The sequence below is a fragment of the Eubalaena glacialis genome, chromosome 4 (assembly GCF_028564815.1).
Source record: "Eubalaena glacialis isolate mEubGla1 chromosome 4, mEubGla1.1.hap2.+ XY, whole genome shotgun sequence".
NCBI classification, from domain to species: Eukaryota; Metazoa; Chordata; class Mammalia; order Artiodactyla; family Balaenidae; genus Eubalaena; species Eubalaena glacialis.
The window spans coordinates 64,787,476-64,802,349 of record NC_083719.1 but is presented as its reverse complement, the minus strand read 5'-3'; the positions used below and the strand labels follow the sequence as shown (position 1 = coordinate 64,802,349).

The window sequence follows — 14,874 nt, the reverse complement described above, 5'->3', positions numbered from 1 at the left end:
AGTACATCATTTCTTAATTTGAATAAGTGGAATACTGAATAGCTCAAGTTGAATTGACTTACTGAACTATAACATTTAACATTATCAATATATATAGTTTAAAATTCACACATTAAAAATAGTATTTCTCAGAATTAAATACACCAGGATTTGGAGAGTAGAGGTGGGGAAGGTTGCTTATTTGTCAAAGTTCAAAAAATAAAGCTGAAGTTTAATTTTCTTAAAAATGTAATTTTGAATCTTTAAAGAACAAAGATTCTGAATATTGAGAACAGAACAAGTCTTTCTCTAGTATAAAGATAAAAGCAGCCTAAAAAAATCAAGGTGCCTGACAGCTGCTGGCTTTGATAATGCTTTCCTGCAGTTGTGGTAATAGTTTTTCTGGCCTCAACTATTAGAACAAATTAAAACTGCTCAGCTTGAGTAACTAAGTTTTTTTGTTAAATCGCAGTTTCAAGCAACAGAAGACCCTATAGTGGTGACTAGATGGACAACAAACAAGGAAGGGGGTGTCAGGGGTTTAGACTCTTTACGTGGGGTTTTCAGTTAGAATGGAATGTAATAGTTTCCTGTTAGAAACCTTACTTTTGATGTTTATTTATCAAAATGGGTATTTATGAAAAAGTTAACTTGGCCATCCTAGACCAATATCTTATTTTTGAAAATTCTTCCCAGAACGACTCTATTTTTATTATAGGTCCTTGGGAAACAAAAAAATGTATAGCAAATATCCAAAGGCAGTTTATAACACAATCTTAGTTTTTTGTTTAACGTTGGTTACAGAAACAAAAATGGGCACCATTCTTTGGGGAATTAAAGGTAAGGAATGGATTATTAAATATAAATCAAATATTAAATATATTGCAAATTCCCTATATAGGTCGGATAGATTTGTCTTAAGTATACATAAGGATACCTTCAGCTTTTTGAAAAATAGCTTATCAGACTTCCTTGGTGGTCCAGTGGTTAAGCACGGGTTCAATCCCTGGTAGGGGATGAACATGCCACGCCGTGCAGCCAAAAAAGGAAAGAAAACACCATTAAAAAAAAATATATATATATATATATAAAATAAAAAATAGCTTATCACTAGGTGGTGTTCTGGAATAATTTATCTTCTATCTATATCAGAGGTCAACAAACTTTTTCTGTAAAAAGACAGATAGTAAATATTTTAGGATTTGAAGGCTTTGAGGTCACGCTACTCAACTCTGTTGTTGTAGTATAAAGACAGCCATAGACACTGTGTACACTAAAGAGCATGGCTATTCCAGTAAAACATTATTTACAAAAACAAGTGGTGGACCACATTTAGCCGTGAGCCATAATTTACCCACTCCTATTCTTTATGAATATGGTCACCACTAGATGGCCTGTAAGAAATCCAAAGGGTAAAGACCAAGAACAGTGTTTCTCCAAGTGTATTCTTATACTATTGTCAAGAGTCCTGGGGTCACCTGCCTCCTAGTATATCAGGATTCTTGGTGGTGGGGCAATGGCACTGGAAATCCTTTGGTTTTTGTTGTTTGTTTTTTATTTTTAACAGATGAGTCTTACAAGCTAAAATTTGAGAACCACTGGCTCAGATTGCTGATGACATTCAGCAACAAATATTTATGGCCCCCTCCCACCACCCCGTGCTAGAGTTACTGCAGTAAACAAGCTAAACAGAAATCCTTACCCACATCCAACGTAGAATCCACTATGGGAGACAGTCAGTAAACAAAATAAATAATTATTTTTAAATATATGATATGTTAGATTGTGATAAGGACTAGAGAGAAAAATGAAGCAGAAAAGGAAAATAGGCAGTGTTGAGGAAGTTCTGGATGGGGTGGCCACAGAAGGACTCATCAAGAAGATGCCATTTAAGTAAAGACTTGAAGGAAGTGAGGGAACAAGCATCTGGTGTCTGAAGGAAGTGTTCTAGGCTGAGGGACAAGCAAGTATAAAGCCCTTGAGTTCAGTGCATGACCAGCTTTTTCCAGGGACAAAGGGAATGCCTGAGTAACTATAGTGGAGTGTCGGCTGGGGAGAGCAATTAGATATGAAGTCGTAGGCAGTAGAAAGCCACATCAAGTAGAATTTTGTAGGTCACTGTAGGGATTTGGGGTTTTGTTCTGAGTGGAGGGTTTTAGCAGGGTCTTTCTGGCTCTTATGTTGAGATTCATCTATAGGAGGGAAAGGTGGAAGCAGGGAGACCAATTTGGATGTCACTGCAAAACTTTACAAGAGAATATGATGGCTCAAACAAGGCTGGTAACAGTGGTGAGAAGTGACTGGATTCTAGATATATTTTGAAGTTAGAGCCAACAGATTCTGGCGATGGTTTGGATATGTGTTGTGAGAGGAAAAGACAAATCAAGGGTGACTGCAAGTCTTTTGGTCTGTTCAGCTGAAAGAACGGAGCTGACATTTACCCGTGTTATATAGGTAAAACTGCAAGAAGAGGTATGAGGGGACAATCAGAAGCTTAAGTTTAAATTTGTTAAGATTAAGATGGCTATTAGATATTCAAGAGATGTCGAGTAGGGAGCACGGTATCAGATCTGGAGTTTTATGCTTGAGGCTTGGGCTAGAGGCATTTGGGAGTTATTAGCATATGGCTAATATTGAAAGCTTTGAGCCTGGATGACATCACCCAGGTAATGAGTAGAGGGAGAGACGAGAAGCTCAAGGATCCCAGGGTTCTGTTTTTAAGAAGGCAGGAAGATGAGGAGGAACCAGCAAGAAGAATGGGAAGGAGGAGCATATGAATTAGGAAGAAAACCAGGCAATGTGGGAGCCTGGAAGCCAAGAAGAAAAATTCAGGAAAGTGAGGAATGATAGGTGTGTCAAATGCTGCTGATAGTTCAAATTAGTTGAGGACTGACAACTGACCATTGGACCTAACGAGGTGGTCACTGGTGACTTTGATAAGGCCTGTTTCAGTGGAGTGATGGGGGTGACAGCCGCATAAAAGTAAATTCAAGATAAAGTAGGAAGAGAGAAATTGCAGACGAGTGTGTCCAACTCTTTCAAAGAGTTTTGCTGTAAAGGGAAAGTGAAGATGAGGCAGTAGCTGGAGAGAGAAGCTGGGGAGGTCAAAGAAATGCTGCTGGGAGTGAAGTGTTGGCTATTATAAACTGTTCATTCCTGCCGAGGGACAAAGAAAACTGCTCTGCTGGCACCTGTGGACAGAGAGTATAGGCAATTGCCAGGTGCCATCTATTATACCCAACAATCAGGTATAATCTTGAGTTTAAGACATAATGCCAAGGAATAGAGTAATTGGATATTCTTTGTACACAGTAGGATGCTTATCAAGAAAGGGTAAAATAGAGTTACTTACTAAGGATGCCTGCAAATGTGACTACTACCTGTTTTCTGTCATTTTTATATTCTATAAATAATCTGACATTACAAATACCTTTGACATCAGTAATATTTTCTCCACTCAAATTTGTCTTAGTTTTATTCTGTACATTTATTCTGTACCTATTTAAGACACGTGGTTCAAAATGCATCTTAATTGGAGATGGAGAAATAACTTCACTTTGTGCAATTTGAATTCTCTCATCTTGCTTATTTTTATACTTTTTAGCATTAGTCAAATTAGTAAGCTCTAGTTTCAAAACAGACTTTCTGGGGCATTAATAATTTCTGTTAAAATCTGTTCAGTAGAAAAGATTACTCTATACAGTTCAGACATGAGTTGAGTAACTTTAGACTTCATTTTTGCAGGTAAGTAACCAAGTGAATATGAAGTGTAACATTTCATTTTAAAGAAAGTAAAAATATATACAATCTGCCACTTGTATCAGAGACCGAGCCCATAGGCAGGTTTCTTTAACAAATGTTATCGCTGCTTGTGAATTTGAAAAGACTACTGCTTTATCAGTAGAAACTTACCTAGCATATCAAGATACCAGAAGGGTACCAGAACAAAGTAGCTTTTTTTTTTTTTTTTTAACCTAGTGGTACATTTAGGCAAATTAAAGTGCTTGTCTCCCACCCTCTCATCTAGAACAAGTTTATGTGGAAGCAAGAATATAAAATAGGGAAAAGGTTGGGGAAGAGGGGAATGTTTTTGCATTCTTCAATGAAAAATTGAGTCGTTTTAAAAAATTATTGTTTTTGCTTCTTTTTTTGAGTTAGCCCAATACTTTTCCTCAGTTATAAACCTCACATATTGATTTTCATACCCATAGTGGTTTTTTTTTAATATACTTATAATGTGGGTTGATCTGTCCTTGTGACTTTAGTCAGGGATGGGAGGCAGCACAGAGTGAGATTCAACTTACGCAGGACTCCAGCTACGTGTCCCACAGACACCAAAAAAAAATAAAAGGGTCTGTGTGTATTTGTGAATATAAATTGATCTAAAACAAATCATTAAAGTTTTTTATAGAATGTTATTCAAACTTCTGTAGTTGATTAGACCAGCATAGTTCCCCTTCACAATCCACAAGTCCATTGCCACAAGCCAGTATCTGATATATGGTAATGAAGGCTTGAGAAATAGTCTCATCTTTTTGAAAAGGCCCATAATAGAAATGAGCAATTTTAATGCTTAGACTAAATCCATATCAGAAGATTCAACCTGCTTATAACTCTGTGCTGAATTGGATTAGCCTTGCCAAAACAACATCTAGGAAACCTGATCTGTTCATACTTTACAGGTATTTGCTATGCGTTATTTTAATTAAGTGTTGTTGATGATAGAATATCTAAGATGTATGGAAGATAAACTACATATTTATGCTTATCAGCAGAATTGCCAGCACAAGTATGTCATTTTGTGAGCTAAATTAGTTTAATACTAGTTGGAATTAAAATGTGTTAATCAAGAGTGTCTTATCCACTGGGGTGTCAGTAATGTCTGATGGAGATTTTCCTGAAAAACAGAAAAGAAACTGAACAAATTAAGATATATGAATTGTAAAGTAACTTTAACGAAATTCATTTGATGTATAATTTATGCTTCATTACTTTTCTACAGAAAAGTTATGAAGCATCTCATGGAATTATAAAAATAAAAAAATGTGAACAGTCTTACTATATGAACGATGGCAGAAGTGAATGTACAACTCACAACACTTTTTGTGATGCTTTTTTCAAAATAATATTCTCAATATTATTTATAATTGACAGCCATATGACTTCAACTCTTATCACAATTAAGGAAAAAAAGATTTACTTCTAAGTGAGATTTTGAATAGCAAAATAGAGAATAGAAATCTATATAGGAGAATCATGTAAAGAGAATTGGACTAACTAAAAAAATGGACCCAGAATGAATAAAAAGTAATGTTTAATTTTTAAAAGAATGTTTATGCTTGGGGTAAAATCTCATAGTGAACATATTTTTATTACCTTTACAGTAATTATAATCTTCCATATTTATCATTTAAAAAAATTATGTTCAAGAGAAGTTTTTCCCTTGAAAGATTCTGTAATAATTTTTATGACACAGAATTGTGTATTATTCCCTGTGTCTGCCTAAAACAGTATGTGAAAAATATCAGAAGAAAGATTATATCTGTCTAAAGTCATATCTGCACAGGATCAAGAAAGGTAGATATTTGATCTTTATGTAATTAATATAATTACTAAAGATAACTCATAGTTTTCCTAGCTGTGTATCACTTTGTGTCTTGTGTTTTTGCCTAAATGTTGATGGAAGCAAATTACTTTTTAGCAAATAACCATTTTTTCTTACAGATTTTTAGACTAAAGATGGTTATGTGGTAAAGACAATATGATGTTACTCAAATGCTGAGCCTCTTATTAATGGAAAGAAAATATGTAAGCTAAAACATGTTTCGGAGACCTGAGGATTATAGCTCTTTGAATGTATTTAAATCTAAGAAGACCAGGGTCTCATGTGTACACCTGGCACTATATTAGACAAACAATTGAAATGCCCTGCTATATGGAATTAGTGGCAGTTCTCATGGCTGGCCTCTGCTTTAGAAAAAAATTAGGAAGTTATCATACTTTTTTATCCTCCAAATCATACATAAATTAACCTGACATCCTTCTATACCAAAAAGTGGTTATTAAATACTGTTACTTTGTAAAACTGCCTAAGAATCACCATTTTCAACCCTGACGCCCCAGAAATAGAGAAACCTGAAAGCAGTAGGAGAGAGTACAAGACCTTCTTAGTCATCTAAATCATAAATTCTCTTATATGTTGTTGATGTAGATATTGTAATTATTACTCAGTATCATCTTGGGATCTCCAACACTTTGTTCTTTACCTACTTTTATTAGGTCCTCTAGAACAGGGGTCCCCAACCCCCAGGGAACCGGGCCGTACAGCAGGAGGTGAGCAGCAGGTGAGCGCAGCTTCATCTGTATTTACAGCCGCTCCCCATCGCTCTCATTACCACCTGAGCTCCACCCCCTGTCAGATCAGCAGTGGCATTAGATTCTCATAGGAGTGTGAACCCTACTGTGAACTGCGCATGCAAGGGATCTAGGCTGCGCGCTCCTTATGAGAATCTAATGCCTGATGATCTGAGGTGGAGCTGAGGCGGTGATGCTAGTGCAGGGGAGTGGCTGCAAATACAGATTATCATTAGCAGAGAGGTTTGACTGCACGGAGACCATAATAAATCAATTGCTTGCAGACTCATATCAAAACCCCATCAGTGAGTGGCAAGTGAAAACAAGCTCAGGGCTCCCACTGATTCTGCATTATGGTGAGTTGTATAATTATTTCATTATATATTACAATGTAATAATAATAGAAATAAAGTGCACGATAAATGTAATGCACTTGAATCATCCCGAAACCATCCCTCTACCCCCCCAACTCCCCCCAGCCCCCAGTCTGTGGAAAAATTGTCTTCCACGAAACTGGTCCCTGGTGCCAAAAAGGTTGGAGACCGCTGCTCTAGAAGACATAATTTATCCTATATAAGCAAGCTGAATTTTCCCCTCTATACATATAAGCATTTTCTCATTTAGACAACCAAATACACTATGCCAGTACTGTGCCTTACCCTTTGCAATATCAATAGATACTACCTATTTTTAACAAGACACATAAATTGGCCAGGTGAGATTTTATACAAGAGAACCAAACTTTATTATACCTTTTGCTGGTTTTTAGAGTCTTCCATCAATGTTGTTCACTCACTCAATCAATGACCCAGCTATGGAAACAGCCAAGAATTTATTGAATGCGACTCTGTACATTCTCTCTTAGGATGTGCTAACTGCTTCCTTCCCTTCCTCCTGAACCTCATTACAAGTTGTCACATTATCATGAACAGCTTGATTACAATGATAATACTCTTCTAATAATACCACATCCATGTAGCACCATTCCTAACCCATCTTCTATTCCCTTCCAGTATTTGACTTAAAAACAAAAATAAATGAACTAAAGACAACATATATTATCAAAACTCTACCAAAAATATTCAGGAAGAGAGAGATAGAGCTTACTAAATTTATTTTATATTTCAGTTGTTGAATTTCTTTTCATCTGGTGAATAAGAGCACATGCTAATTAGTGCTTTATGTGCAAATTAACTTGATTACCTGAAATACCACTGTCTTTTCAGCTTTTCATGGTTGAGTGGTAACAAAGGTAAAGAATTCTACATTAAGTGAATGGTTGCAAGGTTGCTGGGGGTGCCTAGGAGGAAATGCCAAGTCAGGCAATTTATTATGGTCAGTTAGTCATAAGAATGAAGTATGTGTACCTGACTTTATTCTTTAAAGGTATTACTATAGTCGGATGTTACATAGCTCTAAGAAAACTAAAGTGGCAGTTAAGGAATTTGGTCTTTGGTTTTCTTTTACATAAAATAAGGAGGTTGACGTAGTTAACTCTAAAAACTTTTTGCTGTAAAATGTGTCAAAAAGATATATTGGAATAAAATTCTGTAAGTCAGATTTTATTATAATTGTACAATACAGAACTTGTAAAACTTCACTTGAGTAGTTTTGTGAAGTCATTTTTTAAGTGTGTATTTGTTTTTTAGATTGTAAGTTCATGTTTTCTCAAACTTGGTAATTGTGTATTTCCATGTCATTTAAAAACTACTAGTTTTTCAAAAATAGAAGCAAATTTCACATGAATAGTTTTGTAGTCGAAAAAGTTCAGTTACTTTAAATTGTAGAACATATCTCAGACTTCTAAATTTTCAGAATTGTAAACTGTCCTACTAAATGTTACATTTGTTCATTCTAAAGAACTTAGTATTATCCTTTTCATCATTGATTTGTTCTCAATTGTGCTCATAAAATAAAATGTAGTATATAGAAAATGCTTAAGTATAAAATTGGCATTTTAAAGAAGATTTTACTTTTTAGTGATTTTAAATTTTCTTTATTATCAACCTGCTCTTAAAGAACAAGATTTAAAGAGTTTCTAAAGCCATGTTGAAATATTTAAAATAAGATATAGGGTGATTTATACACTGCTGCCATCAATTTTAAGGATTCTTAGAAATATCAGTTTTATTTTATGGACTGATTACCGTGGCATTAAGGTACTTGCTCTGATCTGGTTTCATGTCCTTTCCTCTGAAGTGGGTTCCCTTCATATCAAGGCACACATTACACTGCAATGTGCTGAATCCTCTGTGAGAATAGTGTGAACAAAGTGCTCAGGAAATGGAGGGAAAGGAGCCTATAGAGATTCCTTAAAGAGGAAGTGACATTCCAGCCTCTGGAGGATTAGTAGACGTTTACTTGACATAGAAAGGAGAATACTGAGTTATCTCAAGAAAAATTGTGGTATTGATAAATCATATTTATGCTTTCTGGAAACTAATTAAAATGTTAGAAAATATTAGTAAAGTTAACATTTGAGCAATGTGTCATTTAAGATGTACAGTTTGATCATATATATATGTGAAAAGAAGTTAGGGCTTTAAATGGTTCTTATCACCTGTAATTTCAGAATGGGTAAATTATTTATAAAATAATTCCATTGGTGGGGTCTGGGATCTTCGGAGAAGGAAAGATGAGAAAGAACTTGTTCTTTCTAAATCTTAGAGAATTGAGATAAAGCACTAACAGTTTATGAAGATGAAATAAGAAGAGGCAGACTACTACTTTCCACTAGCAGAAATGGCAAAGAATAAAGGAAAATCTCTTTTAGGAAAGCAGAAGTTTAATATTTCATGAATAATTCTTGATATAATGGAAAATAATAATCCTTTAAGACTGAATGATGTTCATTCTGAAATAAATTATGATTCTAAGTGGGTGTGATTTTTTCTCTAAAAGACTACTTGGAGGAAATGGGCTGGACATTTAGTTTATATTTCTATTAGAGTTTTTTTCCTTTCATTTAGTCATCAAATATTTATTGATTTTCTGGCTTTGTATACATTTTTATTGCTTGCACTTTGGTTTATCCCATTCATTCTAAGTAGATAACTGAAACATGTAGAAATGAGAATTTATGCCTATAAATGTATTTCCATATGTCAGGGTACTAACTGTGCTACTCAGTTTATCTTGTGTATTATAAAGAACCTTTGTCCACGAGTTTTGCCTAATTTGGAAAACTTTTTTAAAAGCCTAGCCTTGATTTTTAGCCATTCATAGCACTACATGTTCTGTCAAGTAGGGATGATGTAATATGACTTCTGAGGGAAGGCACCAGATTGAAATATTATTTTCTTTGGGTTTTCATTGATATTTGCCATTTGGTGAAGAGAACGTTTTATTTCTTCCAGATTAGTGGACTGTAGAAAATAGTTTTTGCAGAACATTTTTTCTCCTATTAATTACAAGACTGTGAACCTTGAAAAATCCTAAGCAGAGGGCAGTGATCTTCATCTGCTTTGTTCACTGATATGTCCCACCATCTAGAACAGTGCCTTTGTGTGTGTTTAATAAATATTTGTTGAATGAACAAATCTCTAGCATACCTTTTAATCAATAAGTGCAGCTTTTTTATTCTCTCTGTTGGCCTTTGATCTGAACAAAGGGCATCATTGTTTGTTGGAGTATTTTTTTTCTTTACCTAGGTTTTTCTTTTTCTCTGGAAAGCATGGGAATAAGCTTCTCTAGCTCCTTGATAAAGATAGCTTGTGCCTTAGGAGCATAGACTGATATCACCCACACACACTTCAAATATTTATAGCTATTTACAGTATGCTAATCTTTATACTTAAGGGTAATGCTGGAAATAATTAACATGGAATCATGGGTTTTTTTTTTGTTTTTTTTTAAAGAATCAAGTATTATTCTTTATTATACCAACTGACCACTATGTGGATGCAGATTCAAAATTAGGAAATAATACAAATTAGTATAAACTATATTTTAAAAGGCCTTTTATGAAATATTAAAAATTAAGAAGTAAAAATATTCCAAGTAACTGGAAATTGTATATCTTGATTTGAAGAGTTAAACTACCTATTCTACTAGCATTAAATTTTTTTTGTTTTTGTTTTTTTATTTTTTATTTTTTTTCACACACACACACTGTATTTTATTTTTACAAGAGATAAATAAACTGACACCAAGCATTGTAAATGGATGACCACAGCAAAAGCGACAATGATTGCAATTACCAAACTTGAAACACACTCATACTATGTCATAATATTGACATTCAGTATCATGGGGATTTTAAATTATTATTTCCCAAGAGACTTCTGAGATCATCTTGTCCAACTCTCTCATTTTAAGGTTGGGAAAACTAAAGCCCTGAAAGGTTTTTAATTTAGGGTTCTTCTGCTAATTAGTGGTGGTGCAAAAACTAGAATCCAGGCCTTTGACTCCCAGTCAAATGTTTTCCATACACATTATAAATAACTTTTTAGCCCATTTTTCAAGGGGAAGGCTTTTTCCATTTAAAATATTGATTCATCATTCTGACAACCTCAAGCACATATTTTGATGCCCAAACTATTAAAAAAATTTTCCCCAAATATTAAGAGTAAGCATACTTTCATAGCTAAGGGCTCTTTTGAGAAACCTGTTCTTCCCAGGTTATCAATGCAGAGAGTACTGAAGGTCTGTCGATAGATGTACTTTATAATATCAGTAGGTATACTTTATAATATCAGTAGGTAATCTCTTAGATTAGCATTTTACCATAAAAGAATTTAAACTTGTTTTAATACCTTAAATTATATTTGAAAGCAAATTGACTTCTGAATAGTGAAATACAGAATATTAGTAGAATATTCTCAGTTGCTAACATGAAAACTCTTTTGGGTTCTGTTGCTGTGTCTGTACCTCAACAAGTAGGCAGTTGAGGACCTAGGTGGTTAACCAGATATCTTAAGAATCAATCTGAATATTAAGAGCTTATAACAGTACTAATTTGATATTAAAATGCTTTAACCATAATAATGTTTATATTTTAGGGGAAAGTAGTAGTTTTTTATCTAAACTAACTAGATTTTTGTTATTTTTTGCTTTAATTGTATAGCTATAGATTGAAAAATGGACGTGGTTTTCTTTCTTTCTTTTTTTTTTTTTTTTGGCTAAAAAAAATTTGAACTTCTGGAGGAGGGCATACAAGAGGAAATAAATTAAAAAGAGACTCTTTTCTCTCTCGCAATCTTATTCCGTAGGGGACTACAGGTTCACAACTACCACATGCACTGCCTCTCCCTCTTAGTAATCCCTTGATGGGGCCTCATGGTCAGATAGGAGAGTACAACAGTCCTGTTAAAATACATTTATTCACAACGCCATTGATTAGAGAAAAATTTTCGCTTTTCAAATAGTCCATTTATATTAATACTATAACATTATTTTACATTCAGAGGAACATACAAATCTCAAATGCCCTGTTTCAAATAAGGTACATTTCAAGGTTATCAGTATTTAGTAGTGTTTTAACAATTTCTACCTTGTATTCCATTTTGAAGTGATTTTATTATAGACAGGAATTATTAGTAACCTATTTTTATTTCTCCATGTCTCAAATCTTAAATTGATATTGTACTTGGGCTTAGTGACTATGTCATAAAACATCACTTTGTGAAAGAAAGGCAACCATTCCAAAATCAATGACATGATATTTAATTATTAAATTTTTTAAGTGAGTCCAGAATTTATAAGACAGTTTCATAAATGAAATTAGGTGGTTAGAAAAGTAGCAGAGGGAGTGTGAATATTGGGATGAGCTTCCAGTTGACAGTATAGTTAACTAATTAATCCAATTTGGAGTAGAGCTTCAGAAATGATGAGAGTCAACTTTAATCAAATGTGTGAAAACTAAACATTTTTTAAATGTTTAAACTGGAAAATCCACTTAAGTTTTATCAGCTGGAGGTGACACTATTACCTGAATAATCTACTGTTTCTGTCCATTTAAAATGATCTCCTAGGAATATGTTAACATATAAGAACACAGTAAGTAAAAACTCAAATTGCTTAATTCTAAAGTTCTTCTTGTTGGTTTGTCAGACCCTCCAAAAGATATTATAGAAAAGTCTATACCACATAAATTTGCTAGAATTTTATTTTTCAGCTGCTGCTTTTAAAATAGCCCTAGAACTGCAGGCCTAATTTCTAAAAATATTTTTAGAAAATTCATTATAAATGTGGAATTTAATTATGTAAAGTACTATAGATTTGGCTTGCCCAAGCCTTTGGTAAATTGATTCTTAATTTATATTAATTCATTCTTAATATTTTACTTAATATTCAACCCTTATAGAGTTGATAATTTGCTTATATTACATGTAATTATGTATTATAATTAAACAAAATTATATTTTTCTATAAAAATGGAATTTTGAATAATTTTAGGAATAAACTTAAAAAAAAAATTGTGCCCAAATCTGAGTGATCAAAAATATTCTCCTTCTACCCATCATTGGACAATCACTGAAATGATACTTCTAGCATATTTTTCAGACAGTTCCGGAACTGACAGAATCAGCACATCTTAGCAGCCTCTGATTGATCTAACAAGATAAATTGACTTGAGTTTTAATATAAGGCCATTTTTTTCTTCTGTTAAAAGTACACACCTCATAACATATACATACTACTATATATAAAATAGATAAACAACCAGGACTTGCTGTATAGCACAGGGAACTATATTTAATATCTTGTAATAACCTATCATGGAAAATAATATGGAAAAGAATATATATATGTGTCTATATTTATATGTATATATATGTCTGTGTATATATGTATATATATAATGGAATCACTTTGCTGTACACCTAAAACTAATGCAACATTGTTAATTAACTATATACTTCAATAAAAAATGGTTATTAAAAAAAGTACACACCTCATAGTCCGCTAGGCTCAAAATATGCAAAGAAATTTCAATTTTAAAATTTATAATCGATTTTGAATTATAACAAACCCTTAATGAAAGAAAGCCAAAGCTCTCCTAACCACAAATGTCCCTTGGAAAAGAAATTTCTTTACCATTTTAAATGGAGCTACAAAAGAAAAGATGAAGAAATTTGGCAACTTTAAAATTATTAGAGGAAAATTATAACCAAAGTGGGTAATTCAGTCAAAATTATTAGAGGAAAATTATAACCGAATTGGGTAATTCAGAATCCAGTTTGTGTAAAAATGTAGCCAGTGATCCTCTTCCTGAAGTCTTTACTAAGATTCAATTGCCTAAATTTCTTAGTCTTACTTTTTGCCAATTAGATAGCATTTAAAATTTTTTTTGCTACAGTTACTTTAGTCATCTTCGATTTTTTTATGATTTCTTTGGAAATTTTTCCAGATATTCTACAAAATAAAAAATAGGATGGTAATTTTTCTTAAAAGCATTTATTTTACTGAAATCAGCCACATAAGTAAATTTGATTTATGTTTTGTATAATTTGAAAATTCTTTAAAGCAGTTTATTTTCAGATCTGTATTTTACATTGTTTTTTTGTTTTGTTTATTTGTTTGTTTTACTTCAATAGCCTTTTATGTCACCTCGGTACCCTGGAGGTCCAAGGCCCCCACTGAGGATACCTAACCAGGTAAGATTTGTGTGTGCTATTTAAGTTTGGTGGTTTTTTGTTGTGTTTTTTTTTAAGAGTCAATAAAGATCTTGAAAATGTCACATATATTTCTTTCCTATAAAAATATTAAATTATTCTTCATCCCATTTTATGTTACTTCTAGTGATGTATAACCTACATTAAGGGTTGGCAAACTATAGCCCATAGTTTGGCTGACTTTTTGTAAATAAAATTTTATTGGAACACTGCCACATTCATTCATTTATGTATTGTCTATGGCTTCTTTTACACTGCAGTAGCAGATCTGAGTGATCATGAAGGAGACCATAGGTGGCCTGCAACCCTAAAATATTTACTGTCTAGATCTTAACAGAAAAAAGTTTGCTGACCCTTGGAGTCTACCATATACTTTGAACCTACCTTTCAAAATATATATAATTTTGGTAAATGCAGATTATACTGTAAAGGATGGCAATAAAATTTTCTACGAACATACTTAAGCTTATTTTTATATTATATAGTTACAATAACATGGCTGTAACATACCAGTTTTGCCCAATTATAGTGGCATATCAAGCATATAATTAGCTGCTTCTAGAAGGGTTAGATCTGTTAATAGTTAACAATAGATCATCCAACTATCTTTACCTACAAGAGCTCTGTGATTTCATAGACTTTCGTCCTCAGATAATTTATCAATAACATAAATATTTATTTGCTAAAGAGAATAAAGCACACTTTTTACTTGCAGGTAGCTTATAGTTTAGGTTTAGAATAGAGACAATGTGCATGTGTGTGTGTGTATATATATATATATATATATATATATATATATATATATGTAACACAAGAAGAAATTAAATGCTTAACCATATGGAATATTAATGTCAAGATGATTGTTTTGTCACTTTCTTTGTTTTTGTATACATCATCTTCCCAGATTTAAAGTAAACCCTGGTTT

General features: G+C 33.1%; 1 protein-coding gene across 5 annotated transcripts in view; it reads left to right on the top strand.

Annotated features, from left to right (window-relative positions):
- SSBP2 (single stranded DNA binding protein 2) overlaps positions 1-14,874 on the top strand; it is a 296,079-nt gene that overhangs the window by 212,962 nt on the left and 68,243 nt on the right. For all 5 annotated transcript variants that reach the window (XM_061187967.1, XM_061187965.1, XM_061187964.1 and 2 more), the window contains one exon: positions 13,872-13,931. In XM_061187967.1, the coding sequence (XP_061043950.1) occupies positions 13,872-13,931 (60 nt within the window). The remainder of the gene's footprint in view (positions 1-13,871; positions 13,932-14,874) is intronic.